The following is a 26,946-nucleotide window of genomic DNA, read 5'->3' on the forward strand; positions in this document are numbered from 1 at the left end:
GCTGAACTTTTACCTCAGTTTTCTAGCATTGAATATGTAGTTCTGGTAAGAACATAAGAGTAACTCTTTAAGAAATTTAAAATATCCAGTAATTTATACCAAAATAACTGTTAAATTGAGCTGACTTAAAAGGCATCATTTTTTTAAGAAGATGTTGGGGGTAGGAGTTTATTAATTAATTAATTTATTTTTGCTGTGTTGGGTCTTCATTTCTGTGTGAGGGCTTTCTCTAGTTGTGGCAAGCGGGGGCCACTCTTCATCGCGGTGCGCGGGCCTCTCACTATCGCGGCCTCTCTTGTTGTGGAGCACAGGCTCCAGATGTGCAGGCTCAGTAGTTGTGGCTCACGGGCCTAGTTGCTCCGCGGCATGTGGGATCCTCCCAGACCAGGGCTCGAACCTGTGTGCCCTGCATTAGCAGGCAGATTCTCAACCACTGCGCCACCAGGGAAGCCCAAAAGGCATCATTCTTGATTCTCACATTGAATTGATTGAGAATTTCAAAGGTAAGAACTGTCAAGGTCAGTTTGAGTAAGGTAATTTCTGTTGTAGTTATTTGAAAGGTGGCCAAGGTATTGGGTGGGGTGGTGTGGTTTGCTATACCGAATAGATCAATAAACAGTAAAGTATCAATTTTGCTTTGTAGTTGGAAGGTCAATTACAAATACTTGGTCAGTATGATGCTAGAGGCTAATGATATATTCCCAAGTCTAATAATGAAATTACTCTTGCATTGGCCCTTGTTAGGAAAATCATTTTTCTTCCCTTTCTGAATAGCTTTACATAGTTATTTACATATTTAAGTATTAAGGTAATATTTTTTATGAATGTTGTAGAGAAACCAGAATATGGTTCACTGAGCCAGTCAGTAATTTGTCCACTCTGGCTAGTTTCCAGTTCTCTTATAATCCAATTCAGGGTTAGATAATTATTTTATAAAAATCACCTAATTTTGCTTTTAAGCTTTATAGTTACTATTTTCTTATTTTAAAAGAAATAAGTGCTTATTATAAGAAATGAAACCTCATGCAGTTAAGTAAAATTGAAAGTGAAAATCTCCTTCATGTAACTATAAATAATGTTTTTTAAACTGAATTTTTCACTTGATGATGTCTTGGATATTTCTCCATGCACATATAACCTGTTTCATTTCTGAAATGGCTTTATTAGGATTCCATTGTGTAAATGTATTGTAAATTATTTAATTAGTCCTCTATTGATTATCCTGTGTATTGTGCTGAAGTGTTAATACTTTTAAAACATTTTTTTTTTATTGCAACATTTTTTAAAAGCGTGGTCCTCAGATGCCTTTGATATTCCTCTATGTGGTTGATACTTGCATGGAAGATGAAGACTTACAAGCCCTGAAAGAATCTATGCAGATGTCATTAAGTCTTTTACCACCTACAGCTTTGGTTGGCCTAATTACTTTTGGGAGAATGGTGCAGGTTCATGAACTTGGATGTGAGGGCATTTCAAAAAGCTATGTCTTCAGAGGAACAAAAGATCTGTCTGCCAAACAACTGCAGGTAAACAATAAGAATGGTAGTTTTAGCCTGTTTGTGCACATCACTCTATGTGTGTCTATAAATGCCTTCTAGATATAAGTATCTAGAAAGTATTATGAATGACTAATATAATTGTATTATAACAAAGCCTTTAAATTTAGTGTTGGCCTCAGCGTTGTTTCATTTGCCTTAAATTGTTATCGTAGAGATTGAAGACCCTTCACTTTTGAAGTATCTTTAAAATTTAGAGTGAAACTGAAGCTATTTTACTAGAGATTTGAAGGGCTTATAGAAGAGTCATGCTGAAGACTGAGAGAAGGTAACCACAGAATTTTAGCTTTTGTTTCTTTACATCTCACTTAGAAAAAAACACTTTTGGCAAGGGGACATATTTTAAGGCTTGAGAGTTAATAGGTGAACCATGAGTATATATATATTTTCACACACTAGGACATTTTTATCTTTGGGGCAAATTGAAGCTTTGTCTTCCAAGGCAGGGAGTTATGTGTAACATACTAGGATCATCTTGGTGTATTTTTCAAAATCTTTTTCTGTCCAGAGATTTTGATAGATCATAAGAGAGTGAGTGAATATGTGCTTCAACTGGAAGATAGTTGAGAGGGTAGAGATTGTTCATGTAAGTGTTTTGAAAAACTTTCTAAATGATTCTTTTTTTAAAATTAATTAATTAATTAATTGTTGGCTGCATTGGGTCTTCGTTGCTGCGCACGGACTTTCTCTAGTTGTGGCGAGTGGGGGCTACTCTTTGCTCCGGTGCGTGGGCGTCTCATTCAGTGGCTTCTCTTGTTGCCGAGCACAGGCTCTAGGCTCACGGGCTTCAGTAGTTGTGGCATGTGGGCTCAGTAGTTGTGGCTCGTGGGCTCTAGAGTGCAGGCTCAGTAGTTATGGCGCACGGGCTTAGTTGTTCCGAGGCATGTGGGATCATCCCGGACGAGGGATTGAACCCATGTTCCCTGCATTGGCAGGTGGATTCTTTTTTTTTGTTTTTAATAAATTTATTTATTTATTTATGGCTGTGTTGGGTCTTCATTGCAGTGCACAGGCTTCTCATTGTGTTGGCTTCTCTTATTGTGGAGCACGGGCTCTAGGCCTGAGGGCTCAGCAGTTGTGGCTTGTGGCTCTAGAGCACAGGCTCAGTAGTTGTGACGCACGGGTTTAGTTGTTCAATGGCATGTGGGATCTTCCCGGACCAGGGCTCAAACATGTGTCCTCTGCATTGGCAGGTGGATTCTTAACCACTGTGCCACCAGGGAAGTCCCTCTAAGTGATTCTTATACAACCCCCAGTTGAGAAATTACCCTGATAAGCCTGGTATAAAGTAGACAGATATGAAATCAGACTTTGGAGGCATCCAGGTAGCCCAAAATGAAAAAAAAAAAAAGATTTTGAGGATGACTAATTTGAAGCTTAGCAGACTAGGATAGTGGTGCTGCAGTTAACCGAGAAAGAAAATACTGGAGGAATATGCAGGTTTGGAGGGGGAGGATAAATGAACAGTGAATATGATAGTGAATCATAGTAGTGATTAAGATTTGAGGAAATGGGGAAAATTAGAGTCTGTGTTCTTTCAAGAGGTTTGTTGTTGAAGGTAGGGAAGAAGATAGTGTGAAAGTTTGAGAGAGAGAGGACCGAGTTAAAGAGGTTTACTTTAGGAGGGACACTTGAATGTGTTTATACACAAAAAGAGACTAAAGACCGTGAGTGAAAGCAAGAGTGAGATGAGCAGAGTGAGGTTTCACAAAACATGACAGGGATTCCTTCAGGAGCACAAGAAGCAGAGTACCTTGAAGGGGAGGATCACTTGTTTCCATGAGACAAGAGAGAGTGGGCAAGTTTTAACCTCTATGTACCTTAGTTTTTTTTGTTTGTTTGTTTTTGTTTTTGTTTTTTATTTTGCGGTACGCAGGCCTCTCACTGTTGTGGCCTCTCCTGTTGTGGAGCACAGGCTCCGGACACGCAGGCTCAGCGGCCATGGCTCATGGGCCCAGCCTCTCCATGGCATGTGGGATCTTCCTGGACCGGGGCACGAACCCGTGTTCCCTGCATCGGCAGGTGGACTCTCAACCACTGCGCCACCAGGGAAGCCCATACCTTAGTTTTTTCATGTGTAAAGGGAGATAATAATAGTATGTATCTTACAGGGCAGTCATGAAAATTAAATGGATTGTGCTTTTAGATGTTTGCTATTACTGTTATTTTTAAACTGTAAATTTATTTAAAGTAGTTTACTTCTAGTTCTGATTGTAGAATACATTTTACTTAAATTATGTAATATATATGTAATACATAAAACATCTGCCTTTTTGAAACAATGAATGCATGCAAACTAAATTTTTTTCTCCATCAAAATGTTTTTATCTTCCTTCTCTACCCATCTTGTTGAAGAGAGCCTGGTCTTTGTTCCCCAAATAGTTCTAGATTCAAATCTTAAACTCTTCTAGTTGTGTGATCTTGGGCTGATCTCTTTGCTTGTTTTCTCCTCTTCTATGGAAAGGAATAAACAATACCTATTTTACCAGATTATTTTATTTTAATACTAAATGAAATAATGTAAGTGAGAACACTCAGTGTAGTGTAAACTCTTTCAGGGCTTCATAGCAAAATCTGGACTAATATCTTGCTTTGCTACTTACTAGTTTTGTAACCTTAGGCAAGTTACTTAGCCCTTCCGAGTGTCAGTTTTCATTTGCAAAGCAGGAATTTGAAAATCTACTTCATTATACTTTGTGAGGAAATAGTATATACAAAGAGTTTAGCACAGAATCTGGCACATAAGTCCTCAGTAAAAAGTTGCTGTTCCTTCTAGCAATGTAGGAAATAACTGCAGGATTGGTTCAATAATTTTTTTTTTTGCAAATCTTTAGACTTTCTGATTTTCTGTTATATACTTTTATTCTATTACTTTATGATTAAGCATTTCTAGATTCAAGAAAATTTTAGTAAAATAACATTATTTTCATGTGTCTAGAGAGGAATTCTGCACACATCTAAAATTCAGAACAAAACTGGCAGTTTGGTTAGGCATTAAGTCAGAAAATTAAGAATAGACGTACAAGGTGTGTGTACCTTATAAACCCCATTAATACAATTCCTTGTATCTCTCCTTTATATTTATTACAGTTGCAATTTTACACTTATTTAGCTAATGATTTAACTCTTGTCTGTTTCACCAGATATAAATTTTCATACAGTCAGGGACTATATATTTTTTTCGACATTAGATACCTGGCACATTGAGATATAGTTGCTGAAAGGAATGAATGAACATAAGAAATATAAACATTCAAGCTACACAGTAACTTATTTTTACTTAATTAGAAATAAAGTATTTCTGAGCTAGTATCCCTCTTTTTTGCTTACATAGCACCTTGTACTTTGCTGTCTTATGATGATCATTTCATTGTATTACTGTTTACCTGACAGTCTCCCTAGCTAGAACTTTTGCTTTCTGAGGGAAGAGACTTTGTGTTCTTTATTTTTGTGTTCCTAATGCCTACAGAAGCACCTTGCATGTCATAAATATTTCATACATCTTTGTAGGAGTAATTAAATGGATATCACAAAAATAATCTCTTTACAGGAAATGCTGGGGCTCTCTAAAGTACCAGTTACTCAAGCAACACGTGGTCCTCAGGTACAGCAGCCACCTCCTTCCAATAGGTAATAAATACGGCAAAGAGAATTTTACAATTCATGTGGCTATTTTAAGCATACTATATCCTTAATTTGAATGTAGGGATTCAGTGATACTATATTGTTAAACATTTTTAGGAATATAAATATTGCATTAGTATACTTTTTAAAGAGTTGAGGTAGAATCACATCACTGAAAAGGTTGGTTTTTCATTATTACAATGTAAGGAGTTTCTTTAGTTTTGATATATTCTTGATTTTCTAAGTTCAGAAAAACTTAATTTTTGTGGTTGAGGGCAGCCAAGCAAAAATAGTGCCCCACAAGCTTTTCATTTTGCCTCCTTAGCCTTGTAGTAGCTTTTTCCACTAAACTTACTAATCAGAGGTGGTCTTACTAAAACTGAGTTGATGTATCTTCTCATAATTAATTCAGTAACCTTAAAACTTACTAGATTGGTAAATGGAAGATGCAGTCTCAAAGTAATACTTGGTTTGAGTGTTTTATTTATAGTAGTTGTACTCAGTGTGGTTCTTCACCAGTGGGCAGCATCACCTGGGAACTTATTTGAAATGCAAATTTTTGGTCACCACCCCAGACTTACTGAAACAAAACTCTGGAACCAGCAATCTATGTTAAAACAAGCCCTCCCACCAATTTTGATGTAAACAAGTTTGCGAACCATTGGTCTGCCGTGTATTCAAATTATTTTTCTCTTTTTTTAAGAAAGTGGACAATTTGTTTCTTAAACCCTCATCCACAAACATTTATAAATGGCTTTTAAATTAATTTTGTTTTGCAGGTTCTTACAGCCAGTACAGAAAATAGACATGAATCTCACAGATCTTCTGGGAGAACTGCAGCGAGACCCGTGGCCTGTACCACAGGTAAAGAGACCTTTGCGTTCCTCTGGGGTGGCACTTTCCATAGCTGTAGGACTACTTGAGGTAGTGACAATAGATTTGTTTTGGAATGTAAATGTGTATGTGTGTGTATGGAATGATATGTACAAGATAATGTTGGGTGGAAAAATCAGGTCATAGGACAGCACATACGTGATTTTATTTAAAGTTTGATCTGTGGTATATCCTTTTGTGTATAGAGAGGCTTCTGGAGGGATATTTACCCAATTGTTAACAGTGGTGGGTTAAGGAGAGTTTTACTTTTAAGTAGAATTTGAAAATTTTACACTTGACATATATTAGCTTTGTAATTAGAAGAATTTTTTAAAAAATGTTTTTTAAAATTTGAAATGTTATTAAATTTATAGAAAAGCTGCAAAGGACTTTTCTGAAGTATTTGAGATTAAGTTGCTGAAGTGATGTTACCAACACCTTGAATACTTTTGTTTTATTTCCTATAAACCAGGATATTCCCCTACATAACCATAATACAACTTCCAAAGTCAGGTTTTGAAATATATGATACATACACTGATGTATTATACAATACATAACACTGATACATTACTACCATCTATTTCTCAAAACTCATTCAAGTTTCACTGGTTATCTCAATAATTTCTCTTACTGAAAGGATTTAATTCAGAGGCATGTATGTCGTGGTTATGTCCGTTTAGTCTCCTTTAGTCTGGTATAGATCCTCAGCCTTTCCTTGATTTTAATGACCTTGGCACTTCGGAAGATTCAGGCCAGTATATAGAATGTCTCTCAAATTAGGTTTATCTTGATGTAGCGTCACAATTAGATTGAGGTCTTGCATCATTGGCAGGAATATCACAGAAGTAATGGTCTGTTCTTATTGTATCCTCTCAGGTGGCACATGATTTTCATTTGCCCATTATTGATGATTATGACTTTGATCACTCATTAAGGTGTGTCTGCCAGGTTTCTCCACTGTAAAATTACTCTTATTTCCCCTCCTTTTGTAATTAATAAACACTAGATGGTGAGGATCTTTGAAACCATGCAAATATCCTATTCCTCGTCAAACTTTCAATGTATTCATTTATTAATATCACTGTGGATTCGTGGTTTCCTATTTTTTACAGTGAGTTATCTGTTACTGTCATTTTTTATTTTTAACTTTCTACTTTGACATAATTCCAAACATACGGAAAAGTTACAGGAATGGTTCAAAGAATTCCTTTAAACCTTTCACCCAGATTCCTCAGATGTTAACATTTTATTACATTTGCTTTATCCTTCTCTCTCCAGATATTTATATAGATAGTGTGCTTTCCCTATACATATAGATGTAGCTATATATAGGTATCTATTTATATGTAACACACATATAAATTTTAAAAAACCATTTGAAAGTCAGTTACCAATGTGATGTCCCTTTATTTCTAAGTTCTTTAGTGTGCATTTCTTAATTACATAAGAACATTCCTTTGTATAACCGCAGTTCATTTAACAATCATGAAATTAACATTGATATAACACTATTTTCTAATCTTTAAACTTCATTCAGATTTCACCAGTTATCCTAATAATACTGTGTATTGTATTCAGTTGTCATGTCTCTTTGGTGTCCTTTATTCTGGAACAGTTCCACAGTTTTTCTTTGTGTTTCATGTTTTAGGAGTATAGGCTAGTTATTTTGTAGAAGGACTCTCAATTTGGGTTTATCTGATCTTTAATCATGAGCAGATTGAGCTTATGCACTTTTGGCAGGAATATTGCAAGACTGATTTGTGTTCTGCTTAGTGCAACATATCAGGAAGTTTTATTACTGCTGTTGTTACTTAGCTCTGATCACTTGGATAAGGTGGTTTCTGCCAGGTTTCTTCACTGTAGAGTTACATTTTTTTCACTGTAGAGTTAACTATCTAATGGGGAGATACCTTGTATATTCATCTAACCCAATAGTTTTAGCATCTATTCATGATTCTTGCCTGGTCAATTATTATTGTGATGGGTGCTAAATAGTGGCTTTCTAATTCCATAACTTCTTCTACATTTATTAGTTGGCTTTCTACTTGAGGAATAGCATTCTGTTCTTCCCCATTTATATATTTATATTGGTGTGGATTCTTATTTCACCCAATGGATATTCCTTTACTATCATTATTTATTTTGATACTCAAATTGTCCCAGATTTGGCCAGTGGGAGCCCCTTCAAGCTGGCTCCTGGGTCCTTATTATATGTCCTTATTATATGTCATCATTGTTTGAACATTTGCTTGCTTTCTAGTACAATAAGATGTTCAAGGCTCATCTTACACCTGCCCTGGACCTGATATCAGCCATTTTGAAGCCCTGGTTTCTTTTAGCTTTGGTTCCACCAGGCAGATCTAGATGCTTCATTTGCTCACTGTTACTAGAATGTCATTGCTTCTATGTCCTAGTGGATGGAGCTAAGAAATATATGTATGTGCATATGTATATGTATGTATGTATGTTTCTATAAATGTATATATACACACATACCTATATAATTATGTATGTGTGCATATATATACATATATCTAAGTACCCCTGCATACATCTATGTCTGTCTCTATTAAAACCACAAACACTATATATTAAAAACCAAGAGTTCTTTCAGATATATCTAATTCCAATTCAGTACCACAGGGTTTATTCTTTCCTTCCCATATTTGTAACTCCCTTCTCTGACCACAGGAAGCTGGTTCGGACTATTCAAAATATGTTTACTTATTTGCTCAGTCCTAGAATACACATAGAATAGTTTTAGAATTTCTAGTTCGGACCTCTGAAAAAGAAGCCTAGGAGTTAGAGCTCAGTATTTTTTAACATTCTGAGGATATACAGGACAAAATATACTGTACTCAAAAGTGAATGGGGTTAGTTATCCACAACCTCCATCCTGTTAGTGTGGTTATATTTTTCATTTGCTGTACATTCTGTGCATTTCTTTTTAAAAAATCCCATTCTTGTTTTGCATGTGTATATATGTGTAGGCAAACATTAACATGATTCCAAATCAGAGTTGTACAAAAAGATATACTCAGGGCTTCCCTTGTGGCGCAGTGGTTGGGAGTCTGCCTGCCAATGCAGGGGACACGGGTTCGTGCCCCGGTCCAAGAGGATCCCACATGCCGCGGAGTGGCTGGGCCCATGAGCCATGGCCGCTGAGCCTGCACGTCCAGAGCCTGTGCTCCGCAACGGGAGAGGCCACAACAGTGAGAGGCCCACGTACCGCAAAAAAAAAAAAAAAAAGATATACTCAGAGTAGTCTCAGTCCCTTTGTTGGATGAAATTTGTCTTCTAAGTTTCTTAAGAAGACTTAAGGGTACAGAATTTCCTAACCTGTAGAATGTTTAAACTGTTTTTCTGTGGCCTTTTTATACTGGAAGGATAGCTTGGTTGGATATAAAAAGCCTTGGTTCTCACGTTCTTTCCTATAGTTTTTGAAAATGATGCTCCATTGTTTTCTTGCTTTGATGTTGTTTTCGAGAAGACTGATGCCAGCCTAATTCTCTTGCCCTTGTAAATAATTTGATCATTTGCTTGGAGTAATACTAGTATGTCCTGTGGGTTAATTTTCTCTAGTGCCTGGTGATCCTTTTCTATATGTGTATTCAAGTATTTTGTTTCTATAAAGTTTTCTTGTATTACAGTTTTAAGTGTTAGTTTTTTCATTGTTTTGTTTATCTTCTTTAAGAACTCCAATTATACATAAATTGGATCTTTGCTTGTTTTCTATTTCAATCACTTTATCTCTGATCTTTTCTTCTTATTTATTTCGTTTTCATGCTCTTGATTATTTTCTTGCTGTTCTTTAGTGCCCCTTAATAAGTTTTCATTTGAATCTGGCAGTTGTTCTATGCTGGCTGCTAGCTTCCTTCTTTCTTCCATGTACTTTTCCCCAAACTGCCCTTGCTTGTGTGAAGGCTTGCATGGGAGATAGCTCACTGGGACCTAGTGTTTATTTTTTTAATTTACTTATAAGTAACTTGAAGTTTGAATGCTTTTTGAGTTCTAGGTATGAAGGTGTGTGGTTTGTATACTTTAATTTGTTCTTGTTCTTTACTGATGTTTCAGCTTTACATGACTGCTGTTACCTCAGCAGGATGATACCCAGTATGAAAACAGTATTTTTATTTGTTTATTAATCTAGTTTAAGAATGTTATAGAAGTAATAAGTATACCTAATAAAAACATTCAAATATGCAAGGATGTATAAAAATGAAAAGTAAAAGGCAGTTTTCCTTGCTCTTGCCTAGATTTGTTAATCATGAATTTTTTTAATTATCATCAAAGTATATATCATTGACATTCTTTTCTGAAGCTATAATGTAGCTTGAAAATGCACTGTGTATTTTTGTTCAATAACTGCTCATAGAAATAAGAAATAAAAGCATTTCAAATATGATATATAAATATTGTTAATTGTGGAATAGAGTGGTTGTACACATAGAGAAGGAGATGTAATTCTTTGTCATTGCAGTTTTGCTACTTGCTGTGGAATCTTTCATGTATTAAAGTCTTAGGATACCTTTAAATTTTTTTTTTTCTAGATTCCGTTTCTTTTGGATTGTACTGAGTTCTTTTGTTTATTATAAATTTTCTGAGTTCTTGCATGTCTAAAAATGTTTTTTAATTTTTCCCTCTCACTTCATTTGTACTTTGGGTCCCTGTCTTCAGTAGGATCTTTGAGCCATTCCTCACTAGTATTCTAACAGATAGTTTATTGGATAATTTGATGTAGTCTCATTCTTAGTCCTTTTCAGGAAACTTATTTTTCCCATTGAACATTTTTAGAATGTTCTCTTTAATTTTAGAGTTCTGAAATTTCACTAGGCTGTGTTTAGGTTTGATTATTTTTTCATTAATTATGTTTGGTTGTTGGTAGGTCCTTTCATTAAGACTCCTGTCATTCTTCAGCTTACTTTATTTTTTTCTTTTTTATTCTATATTCATTAGATTGATGCTGGACTTCTGCATTTCTTCATATCTTTATTTTTTTTCCTCATGTTTTCCTTCTTTGCTCCTATTTCTTAGAGGTTTCTTCAAGTTTATTTTCTATATCTCTAACTTGGTCTTCAGACTATTCCTTGAGGTATTTTTACTTTTGCCATGATTTTAATTCTAGAATCTCTTGAGAGTTGTCATATTTGTTTTGATATTCATTGTAATAACATGTGTTCTGTATCTTTCAGCCCCCAATTTCTATGCTAAGAACCTTCTCTGGGAAGATTGCCTACTTTTCTCAGAGAGCTCTTCTTAGGAATTCCTAAAATCTGTTGTCATTAGCTGCTGTTTCTGGAGCTGACTGCACTTCTTTGGCCCATTGCTGCTTTTTGTGTTTTTTTCACTCTAAATGTAGAGTTTTTAAGATATTCCCTTGGGAAGATCTGGCTTACTTTTGGTATATATATATATGTACATATGTATTTTTAAAATTATACATTTATATATATAGTTAAAATTCTTTTGTCAATCCAGTACAATCTGTTGTTTGGATTCCTCAAAATTTCTAGTCTGCTGATAGTACTCTTTCTTATTTATTTTTTAAACAGTACCATTTATATCATTTCACTGGCATCTTGGGAAGAAGCGGGAGGTAGATTGAAGTACTCAGTCCATCAGTTTGAATTAGAAATATAAGTTGTGCATGTATTTTAAGCATAGAAAACAAAAATAACAACCAAACAGAAAAAGATACCCTCTTTTCTTCTTCTTTTCCTACTCTTCCCTATCGAGTACTAGTTAAGCAGGAGGAACATCCTTGCTTATAGGGATCAGGTTTATAGATTATTTCAAAATTAGGAAATGCATTGCTATTAGAATAGGATTTCAAAAGAAAGGTATTCACACAAACATCTTGTTTTTAAATTTTGTTTTAACCATTTGATTATTCTTGGAAAATGTATGCTTCCCTGTTTTCTAGAAAGAATATATAAAAATTCACTATCATAAATGTATATCCATATGTTTTCCTTTAAACTCTTCTCATGAATTACTTTTTCCTGATAGTGTACTTTTCCCAACACCGGTGCTCGTATCATGATGTTCATTGGTGGTCCAGCCACTCAGGGGCCTGGAATGGTGGTTGGAGATGAATTGAAGACACCCATAAGATCATGGCATGACATTGAAAAAGACAATGCCAAATATGTTAAAAAGGGAACTAAGGTAATTTTGGTTTTTAAGTCTTTTTGCCTTATTAGAAAAATTCATTTGATGGAAGAGGAAGAATATAATTACTTTCTGATAAATCTGATATTGTGATGATCCTGCAACTGCTCCTCAGAATTAGAGAAATAGTCTTTTTCTTCCTCAATAATTTGTTATATTTTTTCTGGTTTTATATATTTAAAAACTTAATAAGGGGCACCAATAGGTGTCTCTTTAAAAACTACTCCTGAGAGAAAACCTGTGTGTCTTTTTTAATATTCATGTTAAAGAATGTCTTTCCCATCAGGAAGAATTTCTTGAATTTTCCAATTTTTCATTTCCAGGAGGCTGCCCTTTAGATATATATATTGTTCATAGCTTGACTAGTCCGTCATTTTCTCATAAGTTGTTCTCTGTTCATGTAACTTCAATTTTATCTGGGTTTGTGTCAGTACATTTTCACTACTGTTGATTCTTGATACTCTTGTATTGGTTCTGCTTGTTAATGTCCCATCCCTCCCCACCTTTTTTAAAAAATTGTCTAGAGTTTACAATTTTAGTTTAATTGTCCTATATTATCTCATTTCTTTTTGGTAGTCATTATTATATTTTTAGGGTGTAATTAATAACAGATAATTTTTGTCACTATTAATTAATGGATTTTTTTTTTCCTGTCACTAATTTCCCTTTTGAATTTGGAGTATTTCTTAGAGCTTCAAAAGAAGTTTTATATTTGTTTATCTTAATGCTTTTGCTATTGTCTATTTTTCATGTTACTTGAGTATAGATTTATCCAGGAAAAAGAGTTCTGTGTTGTTCTTCCATCATGTGTATGTATGAAGAGCAACATGCCTTTCTTCAAGGTTAGCTCGAAATTTAGGAGTTCATTTAGAATGAATGGCATTTAAAGAAAAGAATGTGAAAGTGTCAGACTTATTAGAAGTTATCGTATCATTTTATGAGGCGTTATAGAAAATTAAATTAGAACAAATCACACTTAAATTATTATGGATTATTCTTTTAGTATTTCTTAGATCATTTTGATTTATTAATGGCAAAAGATTTATAGGATGATTAAGCTTGTACATTACTTTGATTTGATCTTAAAAAATCTGTTGTAGCATTTTGAAGCATTGGCTAATCGCGCTGCTACGACTGGTCATGTTATTGATATCTATGCATGTGCGTTAGATCAGACAGGTCTCCTGGAGATGAAATGCTGTCCTAACCTTACTGGGTATGTATATACATTTTTACAAGTATTGCAGTTATAAACTAATAACAACACTTTACAAATATAAACCAATAATGGAAAAAAAAAAGTCATGATCCTGCCACTCCAGGGCAACAGCTATTAACAGTTTCTGATACTCCTTTCAGTAAAGCTTACTTTAAATTTTTTCTAAAATACAGTTAAAAAGGCACAAGTTCTGTTTGAAAAAATCATCTTCATACCCTTCAGTCATTGTTTTATATTATTATTTTGGTAGCTTTTTTGAGATATAATTCACATACTATAAAATTTACTCATTTATAGCATGTAATTTAATGTTTTTTTTTTTTTTTTTAGTATATTCTACCCATCACCATAGTTTTATTTTAGGACATTTACATTATCCCAGCAAGAAACTCTGTACCTATTAGCAGTCACTTCTCATTTCTCCTTCCTCCCTCTCCCCCTTTCAGCCTAGACAACCACTAAACTACTTTCTGTCCCTATAGATTTGCCTGTTATTGATATTAGGGGGAAACCATTTTATCCTTCACCATTAAGTATAATGTTAGCTGTGGATTTTTGTAGATGCCTTTATCAGGTTGAGTATGTTCCTGTTCCTAGTTTGTTGGATTTTTCTTTGAGTGAGATGGGAAGTCATTAGAGAGTTTTCAGGAGAGGAGTGATATGATCTGACTTAATGCTTTAAAAGGATCATTTGACTTTAGTTGTCTTTAGTATGTAGAGGGACACAGGAATATCAAGTGGTGGCATCACAGCTGGTGAGAAGTGGTTGGATTTGGGGTATATTTAGAAGACAGAGAATTTGCTAGGAGGTTGGATCTGGGGTTTGAGAAAACCAAATGAGTCTAGAAGGATTGAGTTGTCCTTTATTGAAATGGGTAAGACTGGGAGGAAGAACATTTGGGGAGAAGATTAGGAGTTCAGTTTTGAACATGTTTGGTTTGAGATGCCAGTAGACATCCATGGGGAGAGGTTGAGTAGGCAGTTGGATATTAGAACCTACAATGCAGAAGATAGGTCTGAATTTATATCTAGAGATATAAATGCGGGAGTTGTCAGAATATTGCTGTGGTTTTTTTTTTTGGCTGCGTTGGGTTGCTGTGCACAGGCTTTCTCTAGTTGCGGCAAGCGGGGGCTACTCTTCATTGCGGTGTACGGGCTTCTCATTGCAGTGGCTTCTCTTGTTGCGGAGCATGGGCCCTAGAGTACATGGGCTTCAGTAGTTGTGGCACACGGGCTTAGTTGCTCTGTGGCATGTGGGATCTTCCCAGACCAGGGATTGAACCCATGTCCCCTGCATTGGCAGGCGGATTCTTAAGCACTGCGCCTCCAGGGAAGTCCCTATTCTTGGTTTTTTAAAGCAATAAAAATGGATGAGATTGTAAGATTGTGTAATTTAACACTACGAAGGTCATTGGTGACCTTCCTAAGAGCACTGAAAGTTGACTTAGAGTGAATAAGAAAAGGAACAGGAGGAGGGGATCGGAAGCAGCCGACATAGACCAGAGCTTCTCAGACTTTCATTTCACATGTACAAGTCAGTTGGATATCTTGTTAAAATATAGATTCTGGATTTAGTATGCATAGTATGGGACTTGAAATTCTGCTTTTCAGACAAGACCCTTGGTGATGCTAATGTTGTTGGACCAAGGGCAACACTGAGTAGTAAAGGTATAGACAGCTCTTTCATAGAGGTTTGCTGTAAAAGGGAGTGGATAAGTAGGGTATGGTATACGTTGCCATTAATTTAGGATGTTTTACTAGGTTTAGTGATAACATAGATCATTCTAGATGACATGATTGCAAAAGTAGAAAATCCGAAAAAATCTACATGCAAAGTATTAGAATTAGTATATTAAGTTGTCAAGACTTCTAAATCAAGGTCAGTGTACAAAATTCAACTACATTTTTATATAACAGTAACAAATAGAGTAGACCCTGGAACACTGTGGGTTTGAACTGCACAGATCCACTTATATGTGGATTTTTTTCAATATATACATACTATAGTACTACATGATCCTTGGTTGGTTGACTCCAAGGATGTGGAACCATGGATATGGAGGGCTGACTATAAAGTTTTACACAGATTTTTGACTGCACATAAGGGTCTGTGCCCTAAACTCCGCATTGTTCAAGGGTCAACTATAAAGAGCAAACAAAATTGAACAGCATACAATCTATAATAGCATCAGAGATAACATAAATTAAGACTTTAGCAGTATCAAAACTAAAATTTCCATTGATTAATTATACCACATCAGTTTTTTTCTTTTGCCTAATGTAATTTTTGATTGTTTTATTGTTGTTTTAAAAACTACTTAAAATAGTTTAAAAATATGATGAGCAAATACATGTAAATGTTTGTACTCAGGTTGTATATGGATATATGTATCCACCTTTTAATTTAAACAGTAGATTTTACATAGCTTCCCCTACTTTGCATTTTTTACTGATATCTTGGAAATGGGTTTATAGTAGTACAGTTAACCCTTGAACAATTTGAGGATTGGGGGAACTGACCCTTTGCATAGTGGAAAGTCTGAATATAATTTTTAGTTGGCCCTCCATATCTGTGGTTCCTCTATATTTGCAGTTCTGCATCCTCAGATTCAACCATCAATGGATAGTGTAGTTCTGTAATATTTACTACTGAAAAAAGTCTGCTCATAAGTGGACCCATGCAGTTCAAAACCTGTGGTTTTCAAGGGTCAACTGTATATTACTCCATTGTGTGGTTGTACCGAATTTTATTCAGCTAGTCTAATAGATGGTCATCTGTATTGTTTCCAATCTTTTATTATTATAAATAGTACTTCAGTGAATAGACTTGTGCCTGTATTTTGCTTTTTGGTTTTTGTTTGCCCGATTATCTTTGGGATAGATTCCTAATAGTGGGGTGGCTGTATTACAGAGAAAATACATATGTAATTTTGTTAGATACTGTCAAGTTCCCTTGCATTGGGTTTGCACCATTTTCCATTCCCATAAGCAATTATGAGCATGCCCGTTTTTCCACAGCCTCATCAACAGAATATGTTGTCAGACTGATTTGCTGATTTATTAGGATGGAAATGGCATCTCAGAATAGTTTTTATTTGACAGTTAGTGTTTTTTAAAACTTAAAAAAATTTATAAAGGTACATGGTTACTGAAAAAAATTTAACAGTACTTAAGTGCATAAAGTGAAAATGCTCCCAAAATATGCCTGTATTCTCATTCACTGGGTATAACACTGTTAAGTTCAGTGTGACACACAGAGACAATATATGCATATACACACAATACACATGGAGATATTTATTTTTAAGAATGAGAATGAATGCTGTGAACTGTCAGATGTCTTCACCAGTAGGGAGAACTGGGTAACTGGGATGGGAGAGACACATATATTACTATGTACCCTTTTGTACTTTTTGAATTTTGTAATGTATAGATGTATTACCTATTTTAAAAAGAATTTTTAAAAATTACCGAGGACAGATACAAGTGTTAGGGGCACTCAGGTACCCTCAGAATTGAGATTATTTGTGGCCTGGGGATATTTTCATATAATTGAGTTTTTAAAATTAATGTTAATATCACACATCTTGGGAAATATCTTTAAAATTTTGTTGGTAGTGTTGAAAAATAATTTACTTTTCTGGTTTTACACATGGACTCTTGTGTCACATTGTTTTTTGCTCTTTCCATGCAGAGGATACATGGTAATGGGTGACTCTTTCAACACTTCCTTATTCAAGCAAACTTTTCAAAGAGTTTTTACCAAAGACATGCATGGACAGTTTAAAATGGGCTTTGGTGGTACATTAGAAATAAAGGTAAGAACCAAAACTTAACATGTATGGTATGTTACCAAGAGAGAAATTTGTAGACTTGATCATAATTTTAAAACATCATCAATCAAATTCAAGGTATGCTTTAAAAATAGTGGTTATTTTGTATTGAAACCTGGAGTTAGAGATTTGTTCACCAGAAAAATGTTCATCGTTAAATGTACAATGAAATTTTACTTGAGCATCCCTAAATAATTGTTAGAACAAGAGGAAATTATATAAGTAAAATTTCCTTTAACTCTATTTTTTGTTTATATAGGGTTTAACTTTTTAAGTATAGGCATACCTCATTTTATTGTGCTTCGCAGATACTGCATTTTTTTTACAAATTGAAGGTTTGTGGCAACCCTGTGTGGAGCAAGTCTGCTGGCACCATTTTTTCAACAGCATTTGCTCACTTCATGTCTCTGTGTCACATTTTGGTAATTCTCACAATATTTCAAACTTTTTCATTATTATTATATTTGTTATGGTGATCTGTGGTCCGTGATCTTTGATGTTACTATTGTAATTGTTTTGGGGCACCATGAACTGTGCCCATTTAAGACAGTGAACTTAATCAGTAAATGTGTGTGTTCTGATTGCTCCAGCTGCTGGCCGTTCCCTTATCTCTCTCCCTTTTCTCAGGCCTCTCTATTCCCTGAGACACAGCAATATTGAAATTAGGCCAATTAATAACCCTACAGTGGTCTCTAAGTGTTCAAGTGAAAGGAAGAGTCCCACATCTCTCACTTTAAATCAAAAGCTTTGTGAGGAAGACATGTCAAAAACCAAGACAGGCCAAAGCTAAGTCTCTTGGTTCCAAACAGTTGGTCAAGTTGTGAATGCAAAGGAGGAGATCTTAAAAGAAATTAAAAGTGCTACTCCAGTGAACACACAAAGGATAAGAAAGAAAAACAGCCTGACTGCTGATATGGAGAAAGTTTTAGTGGTCTGGATAGAGGATCAAACCTGCTACAATGTTCCCTTAAGCCAAAGCCTAATCCAGAGCAAGGCCTGTCCTCCCTTCAATTCTAGGAAGGCTGAGAGAGGTGAGGAAGCTGCAGAAGAAAAGTTTGAAGCTAGCAGAGTTGGTTCATGTGGTTTAAGGAAAGAAGCCAGCTTTGTAACATAAAAGTGCAAGGGGAAGCATCGAGTGCTGATGTAGAAGCTGCAGCAAGTTATCCAGAAGATCTAGCTAAGATAATGAATAAAGGTGGTGGCTACATAAAACAACAGATTTTCAATGTAGATGAAACAACCTTCTACTGGAAGAAGATGCCATTGAGAACTTTCATAGCTAGAGAGAAGTCAGTGGTGGGCTTCAAAGGACAGGCTGACTCTCTCGTTAGGGACTAATGCGGTCGGTGAGTTTAAGTTGACCTAATACTCATTTACCATTTCTCGAGATCCTTGGGCCCTTAAGAATCTACTCAGCCTATGCTCTATAAATGGAACAACATAGCCTGGATGACAGCATATCTGTTTACCACATGGTTTAATGAATATTTTAAACCCACTGTTGAGACCTACCACTCAGAAAAAAAAGATTCTTTTCTAAATATTAATGCTCATTGACAATGCACCTGGTCACCTAAGAGCTCTGTTGGAGATGGACAATGAGATTCAAGTTGTTTCCATGCCTGCTAACACAACATCCATTATGCAGTTCATGGATCAAGGAGTAATTTCAACTTTCAAGTCTTATTTTTTAAGAAATACATTTCATAAGGCTATAGCTACCATAGACAGTGATTCTTCTGATGAATCTTGGCAAAGTAGATTGAAAACCTTCTGGAAAGAATTCACCATTCACATGCCATTAAGAACATTTGTGATTCGTGGAAAGAGGTCAAAATATCAGTCTTAACAAGAGCTTGAAAGAAGTTGATTCCAACCCTCATGGATGAATGTGAGGGGTTCAAGACTTCAGTGGAAGAAGGAACTGCAGATGTAGTGGAAACAGCTAGAGAACTAGAATTGGAAGTAGAGCCTGAAGATGTGATTGAATTGCTGCAATCTCATGATAAAACTTGAATGGAGAGGAGTTGCTTCTTATGGATGAGCAAAGAAAGTGGTTTCTTGAAATGGAATCTACTGATGAAGATGCTGTACAAATTGTTGAAATGACAACAAAGGGTTTAAAATATTACATAAACTTAGTTGATAAAGCAGTGACAGGGTTTGAGAGGACTGACTCCAATTTTTTTTTTTTTTTTTTCTTTGGTGGTACGCGGGCCTCTCACTGCTGTGGCCTCTCCCGTTGCGGAGCACAGGCTCCGGATGCGCAGGCTCAGCGGCCATGGCTCATGGGCCCAGCCGCTCCGCGGCACGCGGGATCTTCCCGGACTGGGGCACGAACCCGTGTCCCCTGCATCGGCAGGCGGACTCTCAACCACTGCGCCACCAGGGAAGCCCCCTGACTCCAATTTTGAAAGAAGTTCAACTGTGGGTAAAATGCTATCAAACAGTATTGCATGCTACAGAGAAACTGTGAAAGGAAGAGTCATTTGATGCAGCAAACTTCATTGTTGTCTTATTTTAAGAAGTTGCCACATATATCCAGACAAAACTCTAATTCAAAAAGATACATGCACCCCTATGTTCATAGCAGCACTATTCATGATAGCCAAGACATGGAAACAACCCAAATGTCCATCGACAGATGAATGGATAAAGAAGATGTGGTACATATACACAATGGAATACTACTCAACCATAAGAAAGAAAGAAAGAATGCCCTTTGCAGCAACATGAATGCAACTAGAGATTATCATACTAAGTGAAGTAAGTAAGAAAGAGGAAGGCAAATACCATATGATATCACTTATATGTGGAATCTAAAATATGACACAAAGGAGCCTATCTACAAAACAGAAACAGACTCACTGACATAGAGAACAGACTTGTGGTTGCCAAGGGGCAGGGGGCTGGGGGAGGAATGGAGTGGGAAGTTGGGGTTAGCAGATGTAAGCTATTATATATGGAATGGGTAAACAACAAGGTCCTACTGTATAGCACAGAGAGCTGTATTCAATATCCTATGATAAACCATAATGGAAAAGAATATATAAAAAAGAATGTATATTTGTGTAACTGAATCACTTTGCTGTACAGAAGAAATTAACACAACATTGTAAATCAACTATACTTCAAAAAAAAGAAACAGAAAAAAGAAATCGCCACAGTCACCCCAACCTTCAGCAGCCACCATCACCCTGATCAGTCAGCAGCCATCAACATCGAGGCGAGACACTCCACCAGCAAAAAGATTATGACTCACTGGAAGGCTCAGATGATAGTTAGCATTTCTTAGCAATAAAGCATTTTAAAATTAAGCTATATATATTGTTTTTTAAGACATAATGCTATTGCACACTTAATAGACTACAGTGTAGTGTAAATATAACTTTATGTAACATAAAGTTATATATCATAACTTTGTGGGAAATAAAAAATTGGTTTGATTCTCTTTATTCTCAATATTTGCTTTATTGTGGTGGTTTGGAACCAATATCTCCAAGGTTTGCCTGTATGTTTTTTTTAGTGCTAAATTTGCTTATGTTAGTGCTAGATTCTTTAATTGCAGGAGTTGCTATCTAACTTAAGAGAAACATTTTCTGTTCTATTTGGATAATCAGTAATTGTTTTTGGTAAGTTGTTGATATTATTCAACTCTATCATTCATTTCAAATTTGGGATTCAAGAAACCCAAAGGCTTAGTGTTATTTTTAAGTGTCTTACAAGCACATTGATTTTGAATTATTAAATATTTCTTGTTAATCTTATTTCATCAAATGCTTGCTATATGTCCAGCATTAAGCTAGGAAATTGTAGAGATCTCAGGGAATATCTAAGGCACAGGTATTCTTATAAAGAATTTATTCTTGATAGAAAGACAAGATTAACACATGTGATTGAATGAAACAATAGTAGATTATAAAAGAGCTGTAAAGGTTTAGGGAAGAAAAATGAATGTATGCAGGATACAATTTATCCTAGATGGTTTTACAGTGACTTAGAGTGGTTTTTGAAACATGGCAGAGTTTAACTTCGTTGAGGATGATTTTAGTTGGGAGCCCAGTGTGAAGAGAGGCACAGAGGTGAGAATCAGCATGGTATGTTTGGGAAGACTGCCCAGTGAGAGTGGATGGTCTGTATTGGAATGTAAGTGAAATAGTTTTAATTGTGTGGTTTGGTTGTAGTTTGGAGATGCATGTGTAGGCAGAAGAAGCCCTTATAGGTTAATGAAGAACAGTGTTTGGGGTAAAATTTGTCTTGATAGTGGTATTCAGGATTTGTCAGGAAAAAGAATCTCATGTAAGAGAACTTGAGTTGGGCTTCCAAATTTTTAGATAGACGATAACATTAGCTTAAATTTGGGGATTAGTGGAGATTGCAAAGAAACCAGTCTTGGTGACAGATTTTCAATGGGAGTTAAAATAGAAGGTGGTACACCAAAGTGTACTAGAGTCATTCCTGGTATCTGTAGGGGACTGGTTCCAGGACACCTCCCCCACACCACCACTGCAGATGCTCAAGTCCTCTATAAAATGGTGTAATATTCTTATGTAACCTACACACATCCTCCCACATACTTTAAATCATCTCTAGATTACTTATAATACCTAATAAAATGTAAATGCTAAGTAAATAGTTGCCTGTGCACAGCAAATTCTAGTTTTGCTTTTTGGAACTTTCTGAAAAACTTTTTTTCAGGTATTTTCAATCCGAGGTTAGTCGAACCTGCAGCTGTGGAACCCACTGATATGGAGGGCTGACAGTATATTCTTATTTTGCAGACCTCAAGGGAAATAAAGATTTCAGGAGCTATTGGACCCTGTGTGTCTCTCAATTCTAAAGGACCCTGTGTGTCTGAAAATGTAAGTCATCTTTATTCTAAAAAGAAAATACAGTTAATTCTCAGGGCAGATCCAAGAGAGACTTGGGGTGGCAGTCTATAGCATTCCTTTCAAAATTATTGTGTGGGCTGTTTTTCAGTAGAATGTGGCTCAGCTTCCATTGGTATACCTCTATTTGTTGTTGTTCTTTCCACATACCCCTTTTCCCATCCACCTCTAAATTAAAACTTTTGTACTGTCACCAGTCTTCTATTTTTTATGCCTAAGTTATTCCTTGCCCAGCATGCCTGAAAAAACAACAACAACTATGACTTGGAAATTTGGAGACTCCTGAAAGTCAAAATTAATTCTGAAATTTTTTTCGTTAGTAGAATTTCCGTCAAAGTAGCCAGCAGATTTAAGCTTTTAAGTTTCAATTTCTTTCTTTTCTTTTATCACATCTAGTGGACATATAAGGCACTTTGAAATGGTAGAATCATGTAGCTGTGGAGAGGATGATGGGACAAATAACAAAGTGTGCAATCATCTTTACAATGACAGAGTTTAAAAATTAATTTTAAGCAGTTTGCATGGAAAAATTTATATCTAAGAAGTTTTCTTGGGAATTAGACTGCTTAAATTACACAGTTCTGATCCAGAGAACCTATATTCATATATGTGTATGTTATATGTTAAATCACTATCACTTTACACAGATTAAATAGTTGGATAGAAGGATAATGTTAGTTGTAATTACTTCATTACATGGTGTATATTTTTAAAGTCTACAATATGAAGAACTTGTATCAATACTTTTGTAATTTACTTAGCAAGAATTTGAATTAATTATAATTTTATTTGTGTAAAAATTGCTTAAGTTTATTTCATGGTATATTTATATGATCTTAAAAAATCTTAAACCTCTAACATTTATTGAATTAGTTAGAAACCTGAAATCGATTTTTTCTTACTGGTATTTTTTTCTACTTTTTCATCTTAATATATATATAGTAATAAACTATATTCTCTGGTTTTCAAACATACTATGTTTTATTTTTACAGGAGATAGGAACAGGTGGCACTTGTCAATGGAAGATATGTGGACTCAGTCCCACTACAACCTTAGCCATATATTTTGAAGTTGTCAATCAGGTATGACTTTTTATATTTGAATATTGAAATGTATATTTGAAAAAATACTTAATTTAGGCCATGAATATTTCCAGAGCTTATGACCCAAAGCTTATTCTGTTTTGGAGTTTTTGTTTGTCATTTTCCATTTCTTAAGGCTACACTCCTTGGTGAGAGGACATACTATAATAGAGATGTCAGGGAAACCTGCAAATGCCCAACCTTGGGCAACCCAACTTTTAGTCTAAGTTTTCTTTTGTTTTTAATAAAAAATTGAAACATAAATAAAATTTTAAATTCTGTTCTAGTTATGCATTTTTGTAATTAGGTATCTAGTTCCTCCTAGGTGTCTCAAGGTATATAATATTTGAGTCCTCCTACGAGAAAGTTTAATATATCAAAACTTATAGAAAAAGATTGGAAGGTAAAGATGCCAATATTTGGAAAGATTTTTTTCTGCTGCTGCAGGAAAAAGTTATCATATTAAAGAATGATATAATGGATAAATTATTGACTTATATACCAATAGTTATTAGGCATAAAATGAACCACACAGTATTAGTAGTCAGCCTTCCTAAGACAGGTGCAGGAATTTTTTTTACAATTAAAATTTGTGAAAAAGATAGTGGCTCTTATTGACAAACAGTTACAACAACAACAAAGCAAGAATGTTGTCAAAGGGCATGAAGAAAGTTTCCCTGTTGACCACCCCACTATTTCTTTCTGAGGATCATTATCATATATTACTATTGGTCTCTTCTCATTAATGGTTTTCTGTTAGTCATCTGTTCATCATGTGATTATCTTCCTCAAAGCTTCCTCAAAGCTCATGTGATTATCTTCATCTTATGTACCTAGGGGAGGAGAACTTAGCTCAATTTGTTTTTCTTTTTTTTAATTGAATTGTTTATTTACAATGTTGTGTTAGTTTCAGGTGTACAGCAAAGTGATTCAGTTATACATGTATATTTTTCTATTCTTTTTTCAGATTCTTTTCCCTTATAGGTTATTATAAAATATTGAGTATAGTTCCCTGTGCAATACAATAGATCCTTGTTGGTTATCTGTTTTATATATAGTAGTGTGTATATGTTAATCCCAAAGTCCTAATTTATCCCCCGCCCTTTCCCCTCTGGTAACCATAAGTTTGTTTTCTATGTCTGTGGGTCTATTTCTGTTTTGTATATAAGTTCATTTGTATCATTGTTTTTTTAGATTCCACATATAAACCATATCATATGATATATGTCTTTCTCTGTCTGGCTTACTTCACTTAGTGTGATTATCTCTAGGTCCATCCATGTTGCTGCAGAAGACATTATTTCATTATTTTTTATGTTAGCTCAATGTCTTTTTATCCAGTTACTATTAGGCAAAATTACTTCACTTATGCCTTTTCTTATCTGTTAATTTCTTTACACTTCTCCCTTCATTTTATTTTTTCATGTTTCTTTGAATTATGTATTACTTGAAATTGATTTCCTAGCTTGACTCACTCCATAATTTTTCTCCTCTCCCAAATCCGTTTCTTTTTCACATGGCAAATCACCACTGTTTTGTATGCACTGGAAATAAGCATCCTTCTGATAGATTTTAGAATGAATTTTGTTAGTGCTAGGATATGCAGTCCATAACTATATGACAACAATGTCATAGATCTTGCTTAGATTCTACTCTTTTATATTTATACAGCATAATGCTCCAATTCCTCAAGGAGGACGTGGTGCAATACAGTTTGTGACTCAGTATCAGCATTCAAGCGGGCAGAGACGTATCCGAGTGACCACCATTGCTAGGAAGTAAGTTGTATTCGTTAGAGATTTGATTTACATATCAAAACTATTCTGGGTCATGCTCCCAAACTGGCTCCCTATTTTGAGTGACATTTTGGAATGAAGTTAGTCTGGAAAGGATTCTTAGATGAGGTGAGTCTAGAATTGAACAGGCTTTTGGTCTTTTTCTGTTTGTTTTGGATTTGATTGTCTGGGTAGGAAAAGTGTTGGTCAGTATAAACTTAACCTGATTTAGGCATAGCCTAGAAAATGGACACTGAAGGCATCATAAGTCTCATTTTATTGAACTGTATTTAAACTCTAGCTTCATTTCTGAAAACCATGAGACTATTCTGGTGAGTGACGGACATGGCCTAATGAAACAGTGTTGTGTTGGATGGTCTGTTACTTAGCAGAGGGTAGTATGTAGAGAGATTTATTGTCCTGCTGTAACTTTGCTTTGACTTAAAATCCTACATGAATGTTAAGGGAATACATTATTCCTTTGAAGAAAAAGTGCCCCCTGAGCTTTCCTTTAGATCTGTTCTTTTGCACATCATGAACTTGGAAGTATTGATTCTTGGCGAACATGTCAATTTATTTATGGCCCCTCAACATACACCCGCAACCCCATATGCACGTATAACTTAACTTGGAATTCAAAATATTTACTTAAGGAAACAACTGGACATACCAATTTGAGGGATATTTTATAAAGCCACTGGCTTAGACTCTTCAAAAATGTCTTAGAAGGCATAGAAAGTATTAGTAACCAGTTCAGATTAAAGGAGACTAAAGAGAATTACATCTAAAGCCAATATATGATCCTGGATAAAATCCTGTCAGGAAAATTTTTGCTATAGAGGACCTTGTTGAGACAACTGGGGAAATTTGAATATGGTCTACATATAGGATAATAGTATTTTATCAATGTTTAATTTCATTAATTTAGTAATTAATTGGGGCTATATAAGAGAATTGTTTTGTTCTTAGGATACACACTGAAGAATTTAGGGGAAAGGGTGATGTATCTGTAACTTACTCTCAAAAAGTTTGACAAAAGAAAAAGTGTGTGTGTATGAAGGAAAAGAGATTGATAAAGCAGAATGTTACAGTGCTAACAATTAATAAATCTAGGTGATGGATATATAGGAGATTATTCTACTTATAGCTTTATGTTTGAAATATTCTTAAAATGAAAAGTTCTAAAAAGAGTTAGGTTAATCATTCAAGAGAAAGGGAACTTTTGTCATGAGAAATTTTTCATAGGTTTATATATTTTCAGTTTTTTACACAGAATTTATGAGGCTATTTGTAGAGAGATACTATGTGTGTTATGGTGCCCTTTATATCATTGTGTCTCACCAAAGCACCCACTCTTTCAAATTAACTTATCCTGACCATTTTCAATAATCAAGGCTTATTTTTTTCTTTATTAATTAGAAATATGACTTTAGGGGCCTAGGCGAGTGCATTTGTTAAGTGAATAAGCCATATGAAAATAAAGGACTCAAGTTCCTGAGATACAGTCAAAAGTTATCCTATATTTATAGAGAAAATAACTTTGATCTGGAAAGTTTGGTTTGAAACTAGTTGTAAGAATCACAGTGAAGAGGTACTGAAAATACAAAAGACAGATTTTACAATGTGAACAAACCCTTTAAACTTTAAGAGCAAAATTTTAAATGTATGGCTAAAGAACTTTTAAGTAGTAAATTTTTATGTGCTTGCTTGCTAATTTATTTTCACTACTGAACCATTATATTGATATTTTCAGAAGAAAAATGTCACCTTTATGTTTCAGTTTGAAGCAAGTGAATACCATGGTCATACAAGTTGGGAAAATACCAATTTAAAACAATTTTGTTTTGGGGAATTCCCTGGTGGTCCAGTGGTTAGGCCTTGGCACTTTCTCTGCCATGGGCCCGGGTTCAATCCCTGGTT

General features: G+C 35.1%; 1 protein-coding gene across 3 annotated transcripts in view; it reads left to right on the forward strand.

The window, feature by feature from the left end:
• Positions 1-26,946, forward strand: part of SEC23A (SEC23 homolog A, COPII component) — a 63,104-nt gene that overhangs the window by 2,192 nt on the left and 33,966 nt on the right. The window contains exons 3-12 of one of the 3 annotated variants that reach the window (XM_007465796.1): positions 1-45; positions 1,290-1,526; positions 5,107-5,186; positions 5,960-6,104; positions 12,066-12,224; positions 13,328-13,443; positions 17,141-17,264; positions 22,061-22,141; positions 23,162-23,251; positions 24,923-25,029. The exon at positions 1-45 is cut by the window's left edge and continues 57 nt beyond it. In XM_007465796.1, the coding sequence (XP_007465858.1) occupies positions 1-45; positions 1,290-1,526; positions 5,107-5,186; positions 5,960-6,104; positions 12,066-12,224; positions 13,328-13,443; positions 17,141-17,264; positions 22,061-22,141; positions 23,162-23,251; positions 24,923-25,029 (1,184 nt within the window). The remainder of the gene's footprint in view (positions 46-1,289; positions 1,527-5,106; positions 5,187-5,959; positions 6,105-12,065; positions 12,225-13,327; positions 13,444-17,140; positions 17,265-22,060; positions 22,142-23,161; positions 23,252-24,922; positions 25,030-26,946) is intronic. The other 2 variants (XM_007465797.1, XM_007465798.1) reach the window with 2 other exon arrangements.

This window comes from Lipotes vexillifer, unplaced genomic scaffold, assembly GCF_000442215.2.
Source record: "Lipotes vexillifer unplaced genomic scaffold, Lipotes_vexillifer_v1.1 scaffold7, whole genome shotgun sequence".
In the NCBI taxonomy this organism is placed as follows: Eukaryota; Metazoa; Chordata; class Mammalia; order Artiodactyla; family Lipotidae; genus Lipotes; species Lipotes vexillifer.